We start from the raw sequence: 21,087 nt of genomic DNA, 5'->3' as shown, positions 1-21,087 counted from the left end.
TTGCTTTAGTCTAGGAGGAAATGCTAAATAAATGGGAATTAAAAATACTTTGAAACGCTTAGACATTCCTGAGCGTATGCCAATCTAGTTTCAAACAACAAAAAAATCTCTCTTGTGTTGACAAAACAAAAAACGTGTCTTCATTTCAGTTGAGCTAAAAAAATCATCAGGTGGGGCAAGTAAAGTTACATTTTCTATAAGCCATTCTTGCTCCAAAGACCATTACTTGATTTTAGGAAGAGTTTGTGTTCAGCAAGTGGCATCAGTTGTCTATTATCAGGAGCAGAAGTCTGAGCACATCTGCTCACTGCATTGTGGTATCAGAGTTGCTAAGAAAAAGGCAACGCAATTAAACTGGCTGGAATGATGCTTTACTCACATAGAGAAGAGACAGAGCAATATCAGCTTCAGCAGAGAGCATCAGTTTCCTATGGCTAATGAGTCCCTGTCAGAAACCAACACAGAGCAACTGGCCTGCACACGCCCTTCTTGTGCAGCAGGACCCCAATCTCTCCCCAAAGGGTACAGACATAGCAGTGAGTGGGGTTAGCCAGGTGCCGTATGACCCATGTACTTAAGGAGAACAAAGAGGTACATAATGAGTCTGAAACAGGGAGAAGTATTCAGACAAGGTGGCAAGTCCAGCACAAGCTGTAAGGGCGCTACCTCTTAGTGAAGAAGTGTTCCAGAACCAAGGCCCATTCTTACGCGGCCCAGTGGGAGTCAGAAGAATGCACGCAAGAGACTGCTTTTCTAAGTTTGTTCCTTTATGAAAAACAAAGAAAGTTAAATTACAAGAGGATCATAGAATTACATGAGTTAGAAAATACACAATTTTCCTGAGAGTTTCTATCCTCAGGGAAACAGCATAACGAGACTAACAGTACAACATTTAGAATCCATTTTTATTTATCATCGATGGGTAACTGAGAAATTTTTAAATTTAAGTTCTCTGAACTTTAGTTTTCTCATATGTAGTAAGATGGAGCTAATACTACCAGTTCCAAGTTGTAATGCAGTAACTGAGTTAACATATGTAAAATGCCTCACTCCTATCCTAGGACATAGGTATTAAAGAAATACTAACTTACAGGGTCAAACTTATGGAGAAATCTGGGTGATAAAAATGCTGCTTTGAATTTTTTATACGAAGAAAATTAGCAAATTATGCAGTTGCCAAACAGTTTTAATACTTTACATATCTGAATAATTGGTTAAAAAGCAAATATTCATCAGTTTTCAAAGTTGCACAAAAGGAAAACAATAGGGAAAGTAATGGCTTGCTTACTTGCCAGATTCATTTGACGTGGGGCCAGTTTCCTTAAGTAAAAAAAAAAATCCAAGCTTTTGGACCCTAGAGCTCTAAAAAAGGCAGTTGAAATTAATACTGTTCTTGGATTCATGGTTCAAGGCAGTCGTTACATTTCCTTTGTTTCTTGATGCTATATATTTAACAACATATTGGTAGAAATATGTAATTTCTCACATAGATTAGACATTAAGAGACCAGTTTGTGCATATAACTAAAAACTGAAAATGAGTACATTCAAATATTATGGGACTAGAACAAACACAAAATTTGTTAGCAACTTTCCAGAAGGAACAAAACATGGTATTAATAAAGAGTGGTCTTTTTCATCATTCTCAAAAATTCTTCCTCATTTATTTCTCCATCCCCATCATGATCAGCTTCATCAAGCATTTCCTGTAAAACAAAATGTAATTATGATATGTGAAATCTATTAAAAAGGAATAATGATATAAATGAATACTCACATACTCAAAATCAAATTTTATTTTAAATGTGTTTTTGAGTACAACTAAAGTAAGAATATAACTATAAATTATATGTAAATTATAACTGTATATAAGCTATAATTATATATGTAAATTATAAAATTAAGTAAAATTTACCTGAAGTTCATCATCTGTTAAATTTTTCCCCAGTTCCTTAGCAACCCTCTTGATATTGTTTAGTGATATGCTTCCAGTGTCATCATCATCAAATAATTTGAAAGCCTTCAGTATTTCTTCTTTGTCATCTTTTTCACTCTTTAAAAATAGAAACAATTAAATGTCATTAGTCTTTTATTTATTCAGTTGGGCTGGATGTATAGATCTTTGAGGTCTAGAGCAGCAATATACCAGGTAGCTGAGCTCTGATTTTATTTGCTGCTCTGATTTTTAACAATTCTTCAAGTGCATTCACAGCCGCCCTCAAGGTACTGAAACTCAGGGTTTACTGAAATGGAAGAGCCACAGGGTGGTAAAGAGAATGTTATCTCTTACTAACCCCAGTATTTGAGATACATTACCAAAAATGCAAGCTTCAAGACAACACGGAGGTTGCCCATTCAGTGCTTCCTAGGATAGTGCCTGGCAAAACAGGCACTCAATAGATTGTGTGCTGATTTCGAGGCTTCAAAATGCTGGCCCCATTCTCTCTATCCAGCCGTATATCCTTATTATTTCCTAACAGAAAACCTCTTCTCCACACTGATCAGTCTTCATTACTACCCTGAAAACATCTTGAATTTTGTTATTTCTATCTATATAAATCCCATCCATCTTTAAAGACCTAGTTCCAGTTCTTCTTCTATGGAACCTCCAATTGCTCCAGCCCCAAAACATCGAAGGCTATTGCTTATATTTCACTGAAAAACAAAATCACTACTATACCATTTTTACACTCATTATGGCAAAAAAATCTTCAAAACTAATGGTGCCGACTCCTTCTTCGTCGATTTCAGCTATCATTTTTTTAATTTCTTCTTTCTTTGGTTCAAATCCTAAGGCCCGCATTGCAATCTGAAATAGAAAGCCAGTAAGTTATGCTATGCCACAATCTCATTCCTAGCTTTTAAATTACCTGTTAATTACTAGAGTCTCTCTTTTTTACTATGGGCTACGCTTAAACATAGAAAGTAGAGTCAGCAGGCTTAGGTCCCAATCCTGCTGTGCCATAGGGTGTCATGTCTCTTGCTGAGCTTTAGCCTAACTCATTCATAAAACAAGAAAAAAATGCTTAATGAGATATTATTCTGTTAGTGCAAACCAGGCACATACACTAAAGGCATAGGTGTCTGCACTGAAGAGACATTATATCAAGCTTTCAGAAGGCTACTGATAAAAGATTTAAAGATTATCACGAATCAATGATACAGTTTTTTAAATGTCTTAGAAGTAATTTCAGAACCTTCAGTTCTTTCACATCTATGGTTCCAGACCCATCAACATCAAATAAATCAAAGGCCTCTTTAATTTCTTGCTTTTGGGTTTCATTCAATTCAATTTTTGCTGCTCTTTTCTTCCATTGGTCTGAAATTGTGCGGTAGTTGGATGCCTGTAATAAATAAACATGTGGGTGAAAGATAAACTGGGTAACTGAAAAAGGTGCCACAACGGAAGAATTGATGAACTAATTAAATGTAATAAATAAACATATTCAAGTATCTCATTCCCTATCATATAGTAAACCTCAAGAATTCCCCCCTTTCCTTTTGCTAACATTTGTGCTTTCAGTTGATATCCTGGTGGAAAGCCTGGTTCTTTTTTACCACTTAGGTTTTTCCTTCAAATTAGTTCTTTTTGAGAGGGAGAAGAGGCAAAGGAAGATATGCTAGAACAGTAGACGTTATGTCAGAAAACAATTGGCCTTACTTGGTTTATCTGAAAAGCAGTGTTTAAGGCATATTTACTTTCATCTACGCCTATATACCTCATAGTAAAATTTGTTTAGTGAGATATGGTTGATCGGGACATAATACCCTTTTCCACTGTCTCTCAAGTCTCTTGCAGAGACTGAGAAATAAAAAAATTTCCTGGAGAAACATTACTCTGGGCATCTAGCTAAGAATAAATGTTGGACCAATGATCAGTATCCAGGGAAGATGGAGGGCATCTTCCTAATATTTGCCATTTTTCTGCTGACAAGCAAGGTCACAGAGTTACTCCTGGGGTTCTTCTGCAGATCATTTCAGTATCTTGTCTCCAGCTTTGGGTTAAGAAGCACTGGTGGCAGAGACTCCACCACGTTCCTGTGTATGTGGACACCAGCTTCACATATGTTAAGAGTTGGTTGTGGTGGCAGCAGATTCTTGATCCCTGGACCTCAGTACAGTGGTGTGGTCCTCAACTCAACAGTTCCAGTCGCAGAGCTCGTAGCTCCCTCGCCTGGCCAGTTTTTCAGAGTTCTGGATCTTTCCTAGAGGCCCCAACAGTTTTAAAGTATCTTATTTTCTGTATTTAATTCAAACCTGGCTGAAGAAGGGTTTCCGTTTCCGACACAGAATCTATCGTAAACTGGTATCAGCTGTTGATAGGGTTGGAGAGGGAAAAAGCGGACTGGAGAACCGTCTTTCTGTCCCTAGAGTCACGGAAGATGCGCTTCTATTCGGCGACGAGAGGAGGGGTTATTATTGACAGTCGAGGGTCATGGAAAGGGGCGAATAATACATTTCATAAACTAAACAAAATTCCTTTCCTGCTCCGGGGACAAACTTCAGCCCTAGCTCCAGCCAGAAGTGCAGCTTCGCACTCACCATGTCCCCAACCGGCGCCCTCAGCCGGGACCTCCCGGCTTCAACCGCCTAGCTCGCTGCTCAACACTTCACGGCAATAGCCGTTGCTAAGGACTCTCTCGCCTTCCCGTGCAGCGCCAGTCACCCACTGATTGACGGCCCTTCTACCCAATAGTCAGAAAAGAAGACGCTTGATGCCCGCCCTCTCTCTTTCTCTCTCTAGTCTCTACCAATAGCGTAACTCTCCGCCTTTCCCCGCCTACCAATAAGCGGAAGTTTCCGTCTGGTTTCTTAGCGACCAGCCTACCCGCCCACCCACCTCGCCCCGTTTTGCACTTGCGCAAAGTGCGGGCGGCGAAGTGGGGGTCTTCACCTGGGTGCTTGGGCATCCCAGTGCCAGCGGGAACCTGGCCTGGCGCTGTGAGCCGGGGACCGGACCTTCCCGGAAGGATGGAGAAAAGAGCGAGGTTAGTACCGAGGTGCTTCCACCGACAGAGAAGTCTTTGATGGAGACGTGGGGAGCCCTTGTTTGGTTTTCTGACCTCTTGGGGCCTGAGGAAACGATGAGACTCTAGGACCTGGTGGGCCTGCTGAATTGGTCTAGCTTCGGTTTACCGTCCAGGATTAACAGAGGCGGAGGGGACTGCCCTTTCCTTGCGCCGCTAGACATCCCTGTCTTCACAGTGCCTGGGGCTTGGCCTTTAGCCACTTACCTCCTCCTTGGTTAGCAGGGATTGTGGCGTGGTAGGCAGCGTTTCTTTATAGGAGGGGCATGGTGCGGCGGTGTGGTCGGAAGGAAGTGGGCATGGAGCAGGACGGGTCTTGGGATGCACTTGAAGCCTCTCTGCAAATGAAGGAGTTTTTACCTGTGTTGTAGTGTCCTAAATCTGGTCAGGGACCAGCCAGCAAAAGGGTGAGGGAGAAGGACTGAGGTGGTAGGAATGAAGGGGTCTGTTAAAACTTCCAACGCTTAATTGCTTATACATCAGCACTTTTTAATGCCTCCGGTAGTGCCTTCTCTTTGAGTAAATACTTTGTTTTCTAAAAATCGTACTGGATTCTCCAACAGTGGTTTCAGGAAGAAGATTAACTTTTGCTTAGTCTTTTCCCTTTATCTCCTTGAAGGAAGGGCAGGAAAAATGCAAAGTACATTTTTGAAGTAGTCTCCCAAATCACTTCTCACACTTAAGTAAAAGAAACGTGACACATTTTCCAAAACTATTGTCCTGACTTGTTCACATTCTACCCCAGGCAGACACCCAAGCCTTGTAATCATTGATTTAAAAAAAAAACAAAAAACTCAATAGGATTCTGGAAAATAGGTTGTTCTTATATTACAAGTGTTTTTTCTGTGTAAAGTTACCCCAGTGGAAATTAAAATGATTCAAACTCAAGACACTTTGTGAATTAAGTAAAATGTCTAGTCACTTAATTATAGTATATTGATTTTTCAGGCCATTCACTCAGTGAGAAACTTGCTCTTGATTAGTTTTGAGGACATATACTTAATCTTTACTGCTAATATTAAAGGGATTTCTGAAACCAGAAGTGAATAATGACCAAATATATAGAAACAATTCTAATTTTTAGGCTCTCCTGGATCAAGTTTGATCTCGTGGCAATTAAAAAGCTGAATAGTGTGTTAATCTGCTTTTGCATCACTCTATGACTTAGGCTTTTGTATTTGGGATATTAACGTCTAGTGAAAATGATTTTTTAATTATAGGTTCAAATTGCAGTTTCTAGGTCTTAGGTTGGAAGTACTCAGTCTTGAAAAATAGCTGTTACTAATCTAATTGTACTAAGGAACATTAATAATACTAATCTAGAAAAATCTTAAACCCATTAGCACTCTTAAATCCACTGAATTTATTTAATGCTTTCTACATGTCATGTACTATGCCAACTACTGGGTAGGTTTGAAAGGAACTGAATGTAGAATATAAAGATGAATGAAAACAGGGAACCTACAGAGTAGTGGGGAGATGGGCACAGACAGAAGTACAGTGTTTTTAGTTCAGGGTGCTACGTGCTTTAGTAGATATGTGTAGAAAGTACTTTGGGAGCCCAGGAAGGAGGCACTACTTCTCCCTGGCATCAGAGGAGGCTTTATCAAAAATGTGGCATTTGCCTTGGGTCATGAAAAATATAATTTGCTAAGATGAAGAAAGGATAGGATATTCAATCAGAGTATAGCATGTGCAAAAATGAAAATAAATGTACGTTGCAGTGTGGCAAGATCAGAGCGTTCTTAAGGAGAGGTGGAAGATGAGTCTTATAAATTAGATTGAGGTCAGATTATGGGACATCTATATCAAGCTAGGGATAAAGACTTTATTTTCTATCATGCTAAGTGAAGTAAGTCAGACAGGGAAAGACCATATTGATATCACTTACATGTGCAATTTAAAATATGATACAAATGAACTTATTTACAAAACAAGACAGACTCACAGACATAGAAAACAAATTTATGGTTACCAAAGGGGAAAGAGGTGGGTGGTGGAGGGATAAATTAGGAGTTTGGGATTAGCATATTAAAAACTCCTATATATAAAATAGATAAACAACAAGGTCCTACTGTATGGTACAGGGAACTATATTCAATATCCTGTAATAAACCATAATGAAAAAAAATATGAAGATAAATATATGTGTAACTAAATCACTTTGCTGTACACCAGAAACTAACAGAACATTGTGAATCAACTATACTTAAATCAAAAATTAAAAAATTAAAAGACTTTATTTCTAAGTTCAGTAGATGTTTTTAGGCAGTGGATCTGATTAGGTTTGTGCGTTTCAAAGATAATTCTGACAACCATAGGAAGGAGGAACCATTTTTGGAAGCAATTAAAGGGCCTCAGCTAAGGCAGTGCCAAATAGAAATCATGTCCACCCAAAGGTGGTTGAAACTTAAGTTTATACTGGAAGAATACGGACGGTGGCATTGGTTTAATCTTGTTTCAGTTCTGTACTTAAATTTAAGATAACAAATGTGGTGAAAACCATTCATTCATTCATTTGTCAAATATTGATTGTTTGCCTAATAATGTGTCAGACAATATTTTCAGTACATGGGATACCTCAGTGACTAAAACTGCCCTCCTGGGAATTACATTCCAACAGTGGGACATAGTCAATAAACAGTAAATAAATAAGTAAACTATGTACTATTTTATAGGGTGATAATGTTATGGAAAAAAGAAATTAGAGCAGATGAAGGGAACCTAGAATGTACTGGGAAAAAGAGGAGTTTGCAGTGTTATATAGGAGGCTCAGAGTGCCCTCACTGAAAAGGGGAAATTTGCATAAATATTTAAAGGTGGTGAGACCATAGATTTCTAGTGGAAGAGCATCCCAGAAAGAGGAAGAGGTAGAACAGAAACACTGAGGTAGGAAGCATGCCTTGCTTGTCCCAGGAACAGAAAGGAGGCCAGAGAAGAGTGGTCCAGGGAGAGACTAGTAGGAGACAGAAAGAGATAAGAGGGCAGAATACAGATTACTAGGGCTTTCCCTCGAGTAAAATGGGAAGAATTTGTTGCCAAAAGATCAGCCCCTGTCCCTGACAAGCCAAGTTGAAACTCAGAGACAGGGTCTTGGAGCTTAGAAGAAAGGAGACAGCTTTATTGCTTTGCCGGGCAAAGGGGACTCACAGCAGGCTAGTGCCTTCAAGACTGTGAGCCCATCTTGGGGCTGGGGCAGGGTGATTACACAGCCGTAGCTTAAACAATAAAGCATCGATCACACTCAACAGAATCATTTTCTTCTCATAAGACTCAGAGTGGCGTCATGGTGTCTCCAGGTGACCAGTAGAGGTTGCTCTTTCAATCTCTTTGGCTTACAAGACCCAAGGCATGGTCTTCTTGGTAATTCAGGCTATTTTGTAAGGTTACAGTCCCTTGACCTCCCTGGAGAAGGACTCAGAGACCAAGCATGATTATTACTTTCGATTACTGGAATAAAATAGAAACAGTAAAATTAATAGCTTTATTTTAACAATGGGCCTGGAGCTGTGAGTAGCAACTGGTTAGTCAGGTTAGTTGACCGTTTTAAGGGCAAGCATAAACATAAGCAATCAGTTAGCCTAAGTGCGGCCATTTTATTAATTCTCCTTCAGTTTTGCAAAATTTTGAGCAGAGGAATGAAAGGATTTGAGTTAATTTTTAAAAGGGACGCCTGTGACAAAAAAGTAAGAACTTTGTTTTCCAAGTTGGAGGTTTTTAGGCAGTGGAATGATATGATTAAGACTTACTGGGAATGGACTGGAGATAGGCAGACTGTTGGTTTTGTAGCTCACTGCACATGTCAGAAAATATTAACTATTGAGAAATGCAATTCCTGAAAAGCAATGCGTGTCTTAGTATTCTAAACCAAGTACCTTAGATAAGACCAGACGTGATCTTAGGAAAGAAAGCTCCTTCTGATGTCAGAATCTGAGTGAAGTTGTCTGACTCTGCCCTTCTCTTACACACTTAGGAGGTTAGAGAAATATTAAGTTGGGAAGTACAGTTGTTAGGGGTCCCAGTAATGAAACAGAGGGCTGTTTATGGGAAACACTGGCGCAGATGTGCAGCAGAACAGAAATCAGACTGTGTCTGTTCAATGCCAAGAAAAGTCACCAGACTTACTTTTAATCTTTGAAAGTATCCATTTCGCCACCCCCTTCACCATCTTTACCTTTTTATACTCATCCTCTTAGAAGATGAGAGATTGTTGTTTGAGTTTTTATTTTATGTTAATTATATCAAATTGTAATCTCTTCAGAAATAATTTAGGAGCTCTTCTAAACTTAGTATGCTAAGACTGTTTTGTTTTGTTTCTTTAATTACTGCTGAAACTTGAAATAGATACTTCAAAGGCTGAAACAGATCTCTTGGATACTCTGTAATTGTGATAAGCAGCTGTACGTGACTTTTTGCTTGTAGATTAGTTTCGTTTAAAAAATTTCATGCCTTCTCAGGGAAACATTTTTTCACATAAAAACAGACTAAGTTTGAAAAGCCGAAGACTTTTTCCTTTTGCTCTGAATTCTCTATGACTTTTCCACACATACAGTGATGTCTTGTGATTTAAACATAGTATAGAAAGGAAACCATAAACAGAGACTCTGACACCTGAAGAAAAAAAAGGGCATGTGCATATTAAGGGTATGAACAAAGCTTGAAAGAAGGCAGAAAGGCTTGGAAATGGGAAAGGCAGTGGAAGATTCTACAGAAGAGAGGGTGAATTACTGTCATGCTGGGTAGAGAGGCAGCCAGAAGGCACTATTGTATAGTAGTTAATGGCGTGGGACTTTGGCATTAGATAAACATGTGTTTTAGTTCTTTTACTTACTAGCCATGAGATTTTATATGTTACTTAATTATTCTTCATTTTCTACATCATTAAAATAGTATAATTTATAGTATAAATTACAGTATAATGATATAAATGTGTTAATTATAGTATAATAGTTTAATCATATTGTTGCAGTGAGGACTACATTACACAATGTGTGCAAACTGCCTCATACTTAGTAAGCTCCCAAAACATGTTAGAAATGAAAAACGAGCAAAATGCCAGTCTTGTCTTTCAGACTTAATCTTTTCAACAAACTGTTCTTGAGCAACTGGATATCCATGAGAGACAAAACAACCCCAGTTTGCACCATTTACAAAAATCAGCCTAAGGTGAATTATAAACATTATTGTTACAGCTAAAACAAAAAGAACAAAATTGGAGGACTCACACTTCCTGACTTCAAAACTTAGTGACAGTAATCAAAACAGTGTGGTCCCGGCTTAAGGATGGACATAAAGACCAATGAAATAGAATTGAGAGTCCAGAAATAAACCCATACATCTATTGCCAGTTGATTTTTGACAAAGGTGCCAAGACCACTCAATGGGGAAAAGCATAATCTCTTCACTGAATGGTGCTGGGACAATTTGATATCTAAAAATCAACATAAAATGTATCAATTAATATAAGAAATAAAATTGTAAAACTGAGGAAAACATTGGATTAAATCTTAATAACTTCGGATTTGGCAATGGATTCTTAGACAAAACACCAAAAGCATGAGCAACCAAAGAAAAAAATAGACAAATTAGACTTCATTAAAATTTTAAAAATGTATACAGCAAAGTACATTATTAAAAAAGTGAAAAATAACAGCCTACAAAATAAAAGAAAATACTTGCAAATCATGTTTTGATAAGGTTCTAGTATCTAGAATATATTAAGAACGCTTAACAATTCAGCAGCAAGAAGACAAACAACCCAATTTTTAAATGGGTAAGAGATCTGAATAGATATTTCTCCGAAGAAGAAATAGAGGTGGCCAACAAGCACATGAAAAGATGCTCAACATCTTTTGAAATCAAAACCACAATGAAATACCACTTTACAGCCACTAGAGTATCTATTATTATAAAACAAAAACAAAACAAAAAAAATGGAAGGTAAGTGTTGGTGAGCATACTGGGTTGAATAGTATCCCTCCCTGCAATATTCATGTCCACCATAAATCTCAGTGATTTTATTTGGAAAGAGGTATTTGTAGATATAATTAGTTAAGATGAGGTCATACCAGATTAGGGTGGGCCCTAAATCCTGTGATTGGTATCCTTTTAAGAAAGCCATGTGAAAGGGAGGCAGAGATTCGAGCTATGCCACCAAAAGCCAAGGACCTCCTGGAGCCAGCAGAGCCTGGAAGAGGCAAGGAAGGAGTCCTCCTTAGAGCTTTCAAAAGGAACATGGCCCTGCAGATACCTTGATTTCAGACTTCTAGATTCCAAAACCATGAGATAATAAATATGTATTGTTGTAAGCCACTGCATTTGTGGTAATTTGGCACAGCAGCCCTAGGAAACTAATACAGCAAGGGTGTGGAGAAATGAAAGCCTTTGACACTGCTGGTAGTTTATGGTTCGGCTGCTACAGAAAAGTTTGACAGTTCTACAGAAACTTAAATGCAGAATTACCATGTGACCACTCCTGGGTGTGTACCCCAAAGAATTGAAAACAGGTACTCAAACACTTGTACACAAATGTTCTTAGTAGCACTGTTCACAGTAGTCCAGAAGTAGAAACAATCCAAATTTCCATCAACGGATAAATCGATAAACAGAGCGACACCCACATACATACAGACATAAAAAGGAATGAAATACTGACACATAATACAATGTGGATGAACCTCGAAAACATGAATGAATGCTAAGTGAAAGAAACCAGACACAAAAGAATCACATGTGATTCCATTTATATGAAATACCCAGAGTGGGTAAATCCATAGAGACAGAAAGCAGTTGGTGTTGCCAGGGGCTGGTGGGGAGGAGGACAGGGAGAGACGGCTTAACGGCTACAGGGTTTTCTCTTGGGCTGATGGGGATGTTTTGGAACAAGATAAAGGTAGTGGTTGTACAACATTGTGAATGTACCAAGTGCCACTGAATTGTATACTTTAAAATGGTCATGTTTATGTTAATGAATTTTACCTCAATTTTTTAAAAAAAAGACTAAAATCATCTGAAAAATGAAATATAGAATATCCTTTGTATTCAGGAGTAGACAAAACTTGAAAAAATAGAACCCAGTAGCCATTAAAAAAAAAAGACAAATGGACTAGGAAAATAGATTGCCAGGCAGTATTAAGGACCACTTGCAGTTTGGAGTCATGAACTTAAAATGATACCAATCAGCATGGTTGTGTGTGTTTCTCTGTTTGTTTTCAGCTGCCTCAGTATAAGCATGGAGCGGACAGAGTTGTATTTCATCAAGATTAGTGGCTTTGCAAGGTAAGATGAACCAAAAGAGAGAGAGGGTTTTGAGGGTGTACGTGCAAGAGAGAGATTGTAATGGGAGTTTAAGCTGAGTTAAGTAGAGAATTGATAATACAGGGTGAAGGACAGTGAAAGTTTGGTAAGGCTAGAGACTGCAAGACCTGGTGGGTCTCCAGATTGTTGGAGTCTAGAGTATATTTTGATGCTATCCAGGGATATGTCTGAGTGTATCGAGAGTTTTATTTTTATTTCACGAAATTGAAAATTTCGCAAAAGAGGTTTTGAAGCTGAGTTCAGACAACTTGTTATGTATGTTCCTAGGCCGTCCTGGCTCTCCTAGTCCTTGAAAGCCTGTGGGAAGCTGCTGTTGAGCAGTGGCTGTGCTGTGGGTTCCTGCAGTCCCCACGCCGTGTCTCCAGCTGCCGTGCTCCGCAGCTTCAGGGATGCTTCTAGGTGTTAGAGAACCGAATTTACCAATGCTGTGGCCAGGATTAGAGGAAAGGCAAAACTCTAAGAGTTGTTTGCTTTTTGATATTTTGGATTTAAAAGATTGTGATAAAAAATATACTTGAAGAATTGTAAAGTCTTAGCATTGGAAGAGAAGCTTATATTATCTACAGTTTTAGCTCTAGCGCTTTAAGAGCTCATACCTCACAAGACAGGTCATTCTATTGTAGACAGCTTCTCAGTTAGTGGGTACTTTGTTAAAGAGTTATTTTTATTGAGCTCAAGTCTTTCTCTTATAATTTCTTCTTTTTAGTTTTAAATGTGAAGTCTAAGATATTGTGTGGAAAAAGTCCAATTGCTCTTGAACTTCTTTTTAAATAGAACTTACCCCCCTTTATATTCTAACCAGTAACCAGATCCATCCTCTCCCCTCCGTCCACCTTCCACATCCTCGTATAGGTGACTGTGCGTCTCTGCCTCTGGTCTGGCGCTCATCCAGTCAGTTCTCCACACTGTTACCAGGGTGGTAATACATCCAAAACACTTCTACTAGTAATAATAACATTAAAATTATTTAATTTTTTTATATTATAAATTTATGATGATGGTAAGTGCTCATAAAGCACTAACTGTGTGCCAGGCACTGTTCTACGCACTGTATTCATTTATTCCTCACAATACCCTGTGAAGTAGATTCCATTATTATCCTCAATTTTCAGATGTGGAAACAGGGCAGTGAAGTTAAAAGCTACACAACTAGTACACAGTGGAGACAAGTTCAAATCCAGACTTCTAGATTCAGAGGCCATGCCTTCAGACACCACAGCAAGCCGTTTCTTTCTCTCCCTTACTTAAAACACTCCGTGGTTCCCATGATAGGATGAGGTTTGACACGGTGCGTGATGCCCTTCATGAGCCCTGCCTTTCCCCTTCTAATGCTTCATCCCCTACTGTTCCCTACTTTATAAAGAATAATTATTATTTACATTCCTGTAACACTAAATTGCCCTTATTACCCGAATACGCTGTTTTTTCCACATATATGTGCGTGTAGTACCACCTCCTTCAACTTGCTGATTCTTTCACATTATTCTTCAAGACTCATTTTAAGTAGTTGTTGCCTGCATGGTGCACTTCCCCTGTGGGATGACATGTTCCTCCTCCACACACCCATACTTTTGTCATTAATATCATTATAATACTGTCATTGCACTGACCATATTTAATGGAAACTGCATATGCTGGAAACTCCTCAAAGTCAGAGACATTATCTTCTTTTTCATACATAAGCCTCTTTTATAACCATGAATTACACTGAATAAAGTTCCAAGTTTTAATTTTATTTGCAGATGTTGATTCATGGTGATGGCTTGCAGGGTCATAAGCAAAAGAAGGCACGTGGGACTTCAACAGCTTTCATCATTTGCAGAAACTGGAAGGACTTTCCTCGGCCCAGTAAAATCATCCAAATTTGTAATCGATGAAGAGTGTCATGAAAGTGTGTTGATCAGTTCAACAGTAAGGCTTCTTGAAAATCTGGATTTAACCAGTGCTGTGGGACAGCTTCTCAATGAAGCAGTTCAAGCACAAAATAACACATACAGAACTGGAACCAGTACACTTCTGTGTCTTGTCGGTGCGTGGAGCAGTGCTGCGGAAGAATGTCTTCATTTGGGTGTCCCTATTTCATTAATAGTGTCTGTAATGTCAGAAGGCTTAAATTCATGCATTGAGGAGATAGTTTCCCTGCAAGTACCAATCCAGAATGTATTTGACTGTATCGACAGCACAAAGACATTTTCTGGACTTGAAACACTTAATGTCAGTTTGTACCCTTTTCTACAAATCCCTTCAGATACTGGTTTAATGCAGAAAAAGCATGATCTCAAAGATGTTGCCTCACAGTCATTGGCCATATACAGTCTTCCTGGGAGGCCAGTTAAATCACCTAAACTCTTTGGGCCTCAGGCTAAGGTTGAAGCAGATAAAAACACATCACAGACTCCTCAAACTCTGGGAAACAGTCTTCCTGCAGACACCCGCTGCAGAAGGTCAGTACTAACCCACAGTAGGCATTTTAGCAGAACAGATAATAACCAACGGATAAGCAAACCGGATGGATTTCTAGAGCAACATAGTGCAGCCACACTCAAGACTTACAGATGTAATGACTTGTTAGAGTTGGAGGTAGGTTTGAGTCATGGAGATCACAGCAGCATGAAATTAGTAGATGAAGCAGTGCGGCTGCAGTATCAGAACGCAGGTGTGCAACAGGGCGGCCGTACAGTGCCGTTTCTGTTTGACATTTCAGGAATCTTCACTTGCTGCCTACCAGGTTTACCGGAAACTTTGTCTTGTGTCTGTCCAGGATATGTCACTGTTGTGTCAATATCTAGGACTGCTCTGATCGAGGAATTGCAGAAGCAGCCTATCCGGGTAGTTCTCGTTGAGGGTGACCTCACAGAGAATTATCGCCACCTGGGATTTAACAAGCCTGCAAATATTAAAACAGTATCAGAAAGCATGAAGGTTGAACCAGACAGCTCAGAAGAACTGTGGACAAATCATGTGTTACAGGTGTTAATCAAGTTCAGTGTGAACCTCGTTCTGTCACAAGGAAATGTATCTGAACGCCTGATTGACAAATGCACACACAGTAAGCGGTTGGTCGTTGGGTCAGTGAATGGCAGTGTGATGCAGGCTTTTGCAGAGGCTTCGGGAGCGGTACAGGTGGCCTACATCACACAAGTGAATGAAAACTGTGTGGGCAGTGGGGTCTGTGTGACCTTCTGGAGAAGCATCCCCTTCGATGCTGTAGATCAGACCAGCAGAGTGGCAATCTTGTTAAAGACAGAAGGAATGAACTTGGTTACAGTAGTGCTCACTAGCCCCGTCGCTGCCCAGATGCAGACCAAAGAAGACAGGTTCTGGGCTTGTGCCTATCGTCTGCATCATGCTCTAAAAGAGCAAAAGGTCCTCCGTGGAGGTGGCGCAGTTGAACTTCTGTGTCTTAGCCATCTTCAGATTCTCGCGGAGCAATCTCTGAATAAAGGAAACCAAGACTCTTCAGGATGGTTTCATAATACTTCTTCTTGGCTGGCCTCATCCCTGGCGCTTTACAGACCGACTGTACTTAAATGCCTGGCCGATGGATGGCACAGATACCTTTCAACTCTCCTGTGTAACACTGCCAGTTACTCATCAGAATTTGAAGCCAACACATTCATTCAGCATCATCTACAAAATGCTGCAGACTCTGGCTCTCCTTCATCTTACATCTTGAATGAATATAGTAAACTAAAGAGTGGAATTTTTAATTCAGGCATTTCAAATAAACTGGAACAGATTCCAAGCGTTTATGACATTGTTACACCAAAGATTGAGGCATGGCGCCGAGCTTTGGATTTAGTATTGTTAGTACTTCAGACAGACAGTGAAATTATTACTGGACTTGGACGCACACAGATAAAATCACAAGACTCAGAGGACTTTTTATTTTTATAGTATTATTGGCTAAGTGTTTGGAAAATAATCTTTGGTAATATAACATGCTAATAATAAACTTTCTAGTAGCCAAGTCATAGTGCCTAAAATGCCAGCTGTTTGCAGGAAGAAAATATTTGATGTCTGTCAATAACTGTGTAGGGTCTAAAATTCCACTCTATTTATAACATAACAAGTTATCCTGTTACTGTTGCATAGAATGCTACAGAATACATGAGATACTTGGATCAGAGACAAAGGACTTTTATTATTCACAGCAAAAGCAGTAGCCAGAGCTTCGTATTGGTTTGTGTCAATTTCCACATTTCTCTGAGTCCCACAAGAGCAACACAAAGGGCCAGTGATGGAAGCCTGTACATGCCGTGTGTTGTGTTACAGAAGAGGGACACTGAGCCTGGGACAGCCTCTGCTTGTATAATAAGCAGAAACAATCCTGTTCTTTGTCCAAGGGTAATTGTTACCTCATGCCTCCGGGTTGCTCAGTGTAAACACAAGCCTGAGACATGAGCTGGGTAAAGACAGGTCATAGCGCATGGAGAGAGTATGCAGTGTCACACAGCCCACAATGGACAGCCTCTTCCAACAGTTCACTCCTCAATCTGACACATTCTTGGTGAGACTTGAATTTTCGTGTGAGTATGCCACTCTGTTGGCTACTGTAATTAATCTGGCAAACAGGTTGCTTGGCCAATACCAAAGCCATTCAGTTGGTCTCATATAGCAATTAAATTAAGGCTACTGTCAACAGACGCTGAGCAACAAGATGAAGCCAGTCTGTAGAACTGACCTCTGTCAGGTCCCCCAGGATCTTGAATTTAGTCAAATGTAAATTCCAAAGAAGGACCAGTAAGTTTTTATTAGCCAGAATGTCGTCTAAGACCAAATTATTATCTGTTATGAACCATGCAAGGGAGTTTTGGTTAACTTGCTGATCTTTGGTGTCATTGCCAACAATTATAGGAGGCAATAGAGGGACCAGAAAGCACCTCTCATCCCTAATGGAGAGACATTCGTGGCCCATTTTCCCCACAGACAAGCACATAACGTAACAGTCCCACGTCACTGTATTTCAGCATTTGTTGTTAAACCTGATTTGAATCACCATTATACAAATTTGATTCAGTCACATAAGTAGTGTTGCCCAGTAGTTGCAGCTGCAATTGCCATGCATGGAAAATCCAAGGCCACTCATATTAAGAGAAGCGTCTGATCAGTCAGATTGAGACAAGGTTGTCCTGGCACCTGTGTTTGTACGTGTTCATATCTGGGAGCTGCCATTGATGCATCTTATACTGTCTCCAGTACTGAATAAGAGCCTTAATAAGGTTTGAGCCTTCTTTGTGGTGGTGGGTGGGCAAGGAGACCACCTTTGTTTGGCTCCCAGAGGGACTGAGTGCTGTGAATCTGTCCAGATGGTCTCAAGGAACTGTACCTGGCACTCAACGTTCTGAATTTTGTCTGGGTTTATCAGTCACTCCTCATGGCAGAGGTAGATAACACCACAGTCAAGTAGATAGTGGCCACAGTCAGGACCATTGAAACAGGCTTCTAACTTGTCAGCCACCAGGACACCTCCGTATCATCTATGTAGTGAACATTTGCGGCATCGGAGCGTAGAGGCACTCACACTAAACCCCAGCCTGTCTGTGGGTTAGGATGGGTTTGGGCATGGTGGTGGATGGCAGGAAGTTTGTCTCATTTTTTCTACTTGTAGCAATACCCTGAGTGGAACAATCTCCTCTGGCACTTTATGAACATTTAAGTTTAAGCATATAAACACCTTGATACCAATTACGTGTTTTCATAAGAGCAGTACATTGAATTGGGCCAAAGGCCCCACCCACAGGGTCCCACTTTGTCTCTCCTGCAAGATTTTCTCCAGTCCTATCAGTTGACTTTAGTCACTTTCCCCCTCTGTGGGAACATGAACCAAGAAGTTTGACACTTTCACATTAGGGGCTCTGATAGCTGCTGAGAGATGATGTCTCCCTGGCCGGTAGCTCAGAAAGCAGCAGAGAGCAAGGGCAGCGGACAAGGAGGCTCTTTTCGTCTTTTTTGGCTCTTCATTTCAGTGTCGGCGCCAGCTTCTCCCCTGTGCTCTTCCCAGTGTCTGGAGAGCACCCCGGCTCCAGGGAGCTTGCTTTCTGCCCTCCGCGTGCCGCTGCGCCTCCTCAGTGCCCTGCAGTCCTGGGTGCCTTTGGCCACCCTGTGCCCAGGGCCCGCTTCCGCCATGGGACTGGTAGAATGGTCACTCGGGCCCCTGTCTCTGACAGAGCTTTAAAAGTTGAGTCACTTCCTCCCCTGAGTGCCCCATCAGACTTGGCTTTTTCCGCAGGAGCTGAAGTCAGGGTGGAGGGTGAGGGAGGTCTGGGGAAGTGTAGAGGGGGACAGTGGCTCCGTGCCCGTGAGCAGCGCTTTGTGGTCACTTTTGGTTTTGATTGGCTGCCCAACCTGTGCTCAACAAACTTGTATTTTCACTGTCCTCCAAGTTTTATCTCCTCATTGCTGACAGCATTTCTTGCAGCTTTGGGGACCCCTGACTTGGCAGCCACAGCCAGTTTCTTCTCAGCCAGTGCCTTGGGGCTACTGCCTTGTTGCCCTGTTCACATTCCTCCTCCTCCCACCTGAGGTGAGTGAGCAACAACCAAGGCATCATTTGGGTGGCTTGTTCTAATCCCACCTGTCAGGACTTATTCTCCAGGCGTCATTTGCAGGTGGGACAGCAGGGGCTCCCAGTCCCCTCCCCCTTCCCCACTACTTGAGTGAAAGCAGTCACTATCGGAGCCCAGGGAGTCCAATCTCTTAACCCAGCCACTGGGGCCCTCACCTTTTCCGGGAGAACCGTGACTCTCTCAAGTCAGAACTGGCAATAACTATGCAGGGTCTGGGGTTTTGCCCTGTTTACAAGCTAACAAATTAGCCTCTCAAAATTCATGAGATGCTGGCAGAAGGCTCAAGACTCCTGGGCTTTTATAAAAGTAACCAGAGCTTCATGTTGGTTTATGTTGGTCCCCTGGGCTCTCAGGTCCCACAAGAGTGACATAAAGAGCCCAAGATGAATGCCGACACACATGGTAGTTTGTGTTTCAGAAGAGCAGTACTGAGCTCAGGCAATTCACAACTTTTCTAGTGAGCACAAGTAAGCCTGTTTGTATGGGGAGAGATTACATCATTATTCAAGGTTGCTCACTGCAAACACAGCCTTGAGAAGTGGCCTGGAAAGAGAGAACTCAGCACCCAGCAAGAACATGCAGGGATGCTCAGAGCCCATGGCAGACTGCCTGTCCCAACAAAGTCCCAGCGTTCAATAAATTGAGCGTTATAAGGCCTGAATTTATGTGTGTAGTTTTTGAAGTTGAATATTAAAGAGCTCAGAGAAAATAATAGTAGTAATTAAATTACTGATGACCTACCATGTTCCTTCTAAATTCTTTACATACTGTATTAATTTGCCAGGGTCGCCACAACAAAGTACCACATACTGGGTGGCTTAAACAACAGAAATGTATTTTCTCACAATTCTGGAGGCTAGAGGTCTGAGATCAAGGAGTTGGCAGGATTGATTTCTTCTGAGGCCTGTCGCCTTGACTTGTAGATGGCTGTCTTCTTCCTGTCTTCACATCTTCCTTCTGTACCTGTCTGTGCCCAAATTTCCTCTCCTTGTAAGGACTCCAGTCATATTGGATTAAAGCCCACTCCAGTGACCTCATTTTAACTTAGTTACCCTTTAAAGACCCTATCTCCAAATTTAGTCACATTTTGAGATGTGGGGGTTTAGGACTTCAGCGTATGAATTGGAGGTGGGGGACACAGTGCAGCCCGTACTACATATATAATCTCAATCTTTGCAACATCTGTTTTCTTCATCTTATGGATAAGAACATGATCTTAATAAGGTTAAGAAACTTGCCCAAGTTCTCGCAGATAGTAGATAGTAGAGCTTTAATTTGAACTAAAATTTTATCTGCTTCCAAAGTCTTATTTCTAAGCGTTCATTGTTTTATGAATTTTTTTTTCAATAAGGTAACAACAAAACAAGAAAAGAGAATGCCTGGTTTATTTACATGACTCATTTAAATGTATTGGAAAATGGAATTTGATTAGCCTCATGTTGGGTAAAAAATACCATTTTTGGTTTGGCATTTGTCTTATATGTGATCACATGACAACTTTGCACAGATGATCATTCCAATTATACATACCATGTTTGTTCAAGTTAGAATAATAACAATGTTGAGCATTAAACTGTTTTTAAAAATAAAGTGTATTATTTTACTTGAGTATTCTTTTATTCTCCCATTATAGAGTATTAACACTCAGTTTTTGTTAAAATATTATGAAGATTATGAGTACCACTGATAAATTAACATGGGTGTTCAACTCACTTTATATAATAGATTTTTTTGTGAAGTTGGTATTTGCATGTATTTGTACTAAGTACTGAGTAAATCTTGTAATAAATATTTTCCTTTGAAACTAGAAGTCTCACTAATACAGATGGTTTTGTTTCCAGATTTTCAAAAAGCTTTGTACTATCATGTGGTTTATCAGCTATTTTTCTAGTTCTTATAATCATAAGAAATATCTTTAAATTTTAATTACTCAAGTAACTGTTCTGTCCTTAAAATTGAGAACAACCCGTTGAATAAACTTGATTCATCTGAGTAAATGGCTTTTCCAAGAAACCTTGTCTACAAGCAGGTGTAGACATTTCTTGAAAGACCAGAGCAGTGTTGATATGTTTGTGAGACCACCTGCCTCTTGCATATTATAGAACACTGAGAGGTTTGCAGTTATTCTGTACCTACATATAGCCCGTTTTCCCAAAGATAAACGACTCCTCCTGA

The 21,087-nt window shown here is 40.3% G+C and overlaps 2 protein-coding genes across 2 annotated transcripts; one reads left to right on the top strand and one right to left on the bottom strand.

Annotated features, from left to right (window-relative positions):
• Positions 1 to 887: 887 nt before the first annotated feature.
• Positions 888 to 4,667, bottom strand: LOC102536399 (centrin-4). The gene is made up of 5 exons (XM_015250673.3): positions 4,542 to 4,667; positions 3,197 to 3,343; positions 2,680 to 2,808; positions 1,915 to 2,052; positions 888 to 1,705 (listed from the first exon to the last, which is right to left on the bottom strand). The coding sequence occupies exons 1-5, from the start codon at positions 4,542 to 4,544 to the stop codon at positions 1,616 to 1,618; spliced, it is 507 nt and encodes a 168-aa protein (XP_015106159.1). The 5' UTR covers positions 4,545 to 4,667; the 3' UTR covers positions 888 to 1,615.
• A 167-nt stretch (positions 4,668 to 4,834) lies between these two features.
• Positions 4,835 to 19,748, top strand: BBS12 (Bardet-Biedl syndrome 12). The gene is made up of 3 exons (XM_006217616.4): positions 4,835 to 4,987; positions 12,242 to 12,304; positions 14,086 to 19,748. Exon 3 carries the CDS (start codon positions 14,096 to 14,098, stop codon positions 16,238 to 16,240), a length of 2,145 nt encoding a protein of 714 aa, XP_006217678.2. The 5' UTR covers positions 4,835 to 4,987; positions 12,242 to 12,304; positions 14,086 to 14,095; the 3' UTR covers positions 16,241 to 19,748.
• The last annotated feature ends 1,339 nt before the right edge of the window (positions 19,749 to 21,087 follow it).

The sequence above is a fragment of the Vicugna pacos genome, chromosome 2 (genome assembly GCF_048564905.1).
Source record: "Vicugna pacos chromosome 2, VicPac4, whole genome shotgun sequence".
NCBI classification, from domain to species: Eukaryota; Metazoa; Chordata; class Mammalia; order Artiodactyla; family Camelidae; genus Vicugna; species Vicugna pacos.
The sequence above is the reverse complement of the archived record's forward strand: the minus strand, read 5'-3'. Positions and strand labels throughout refer to the sequence as shown.

What these genes read in the sequence shown, in the direction of transcription:
- BBS12 (XM_006217616.4), top strand. Translation starts at nt 14,096, where the DNA reads ATGGTGATGGCTTGCAGGGTCATAAGCAAAAGAAGGCACGTGGGACTT.
- LOC102536399 (XM_015250673.3), bottom strand. An exon ending in TAGATGTGAAAGAACTGAAG is followed by an intron (nt 2,809 to 3,196) that starts GTTCTGAAATTA and finishes TTTCTATTTCAG; the next exon opens with ATTGCAATGCGGGCCTTAGG. An exon ending in CCATAATGAGTGTAAAAATG is followed by an intron (nt 2,053 to 2,679) that starts GTATAGTAGTGA and finishes CTATTTTTAAAG; the next exon opens with AGTGAAAAAGATGACAAAGA.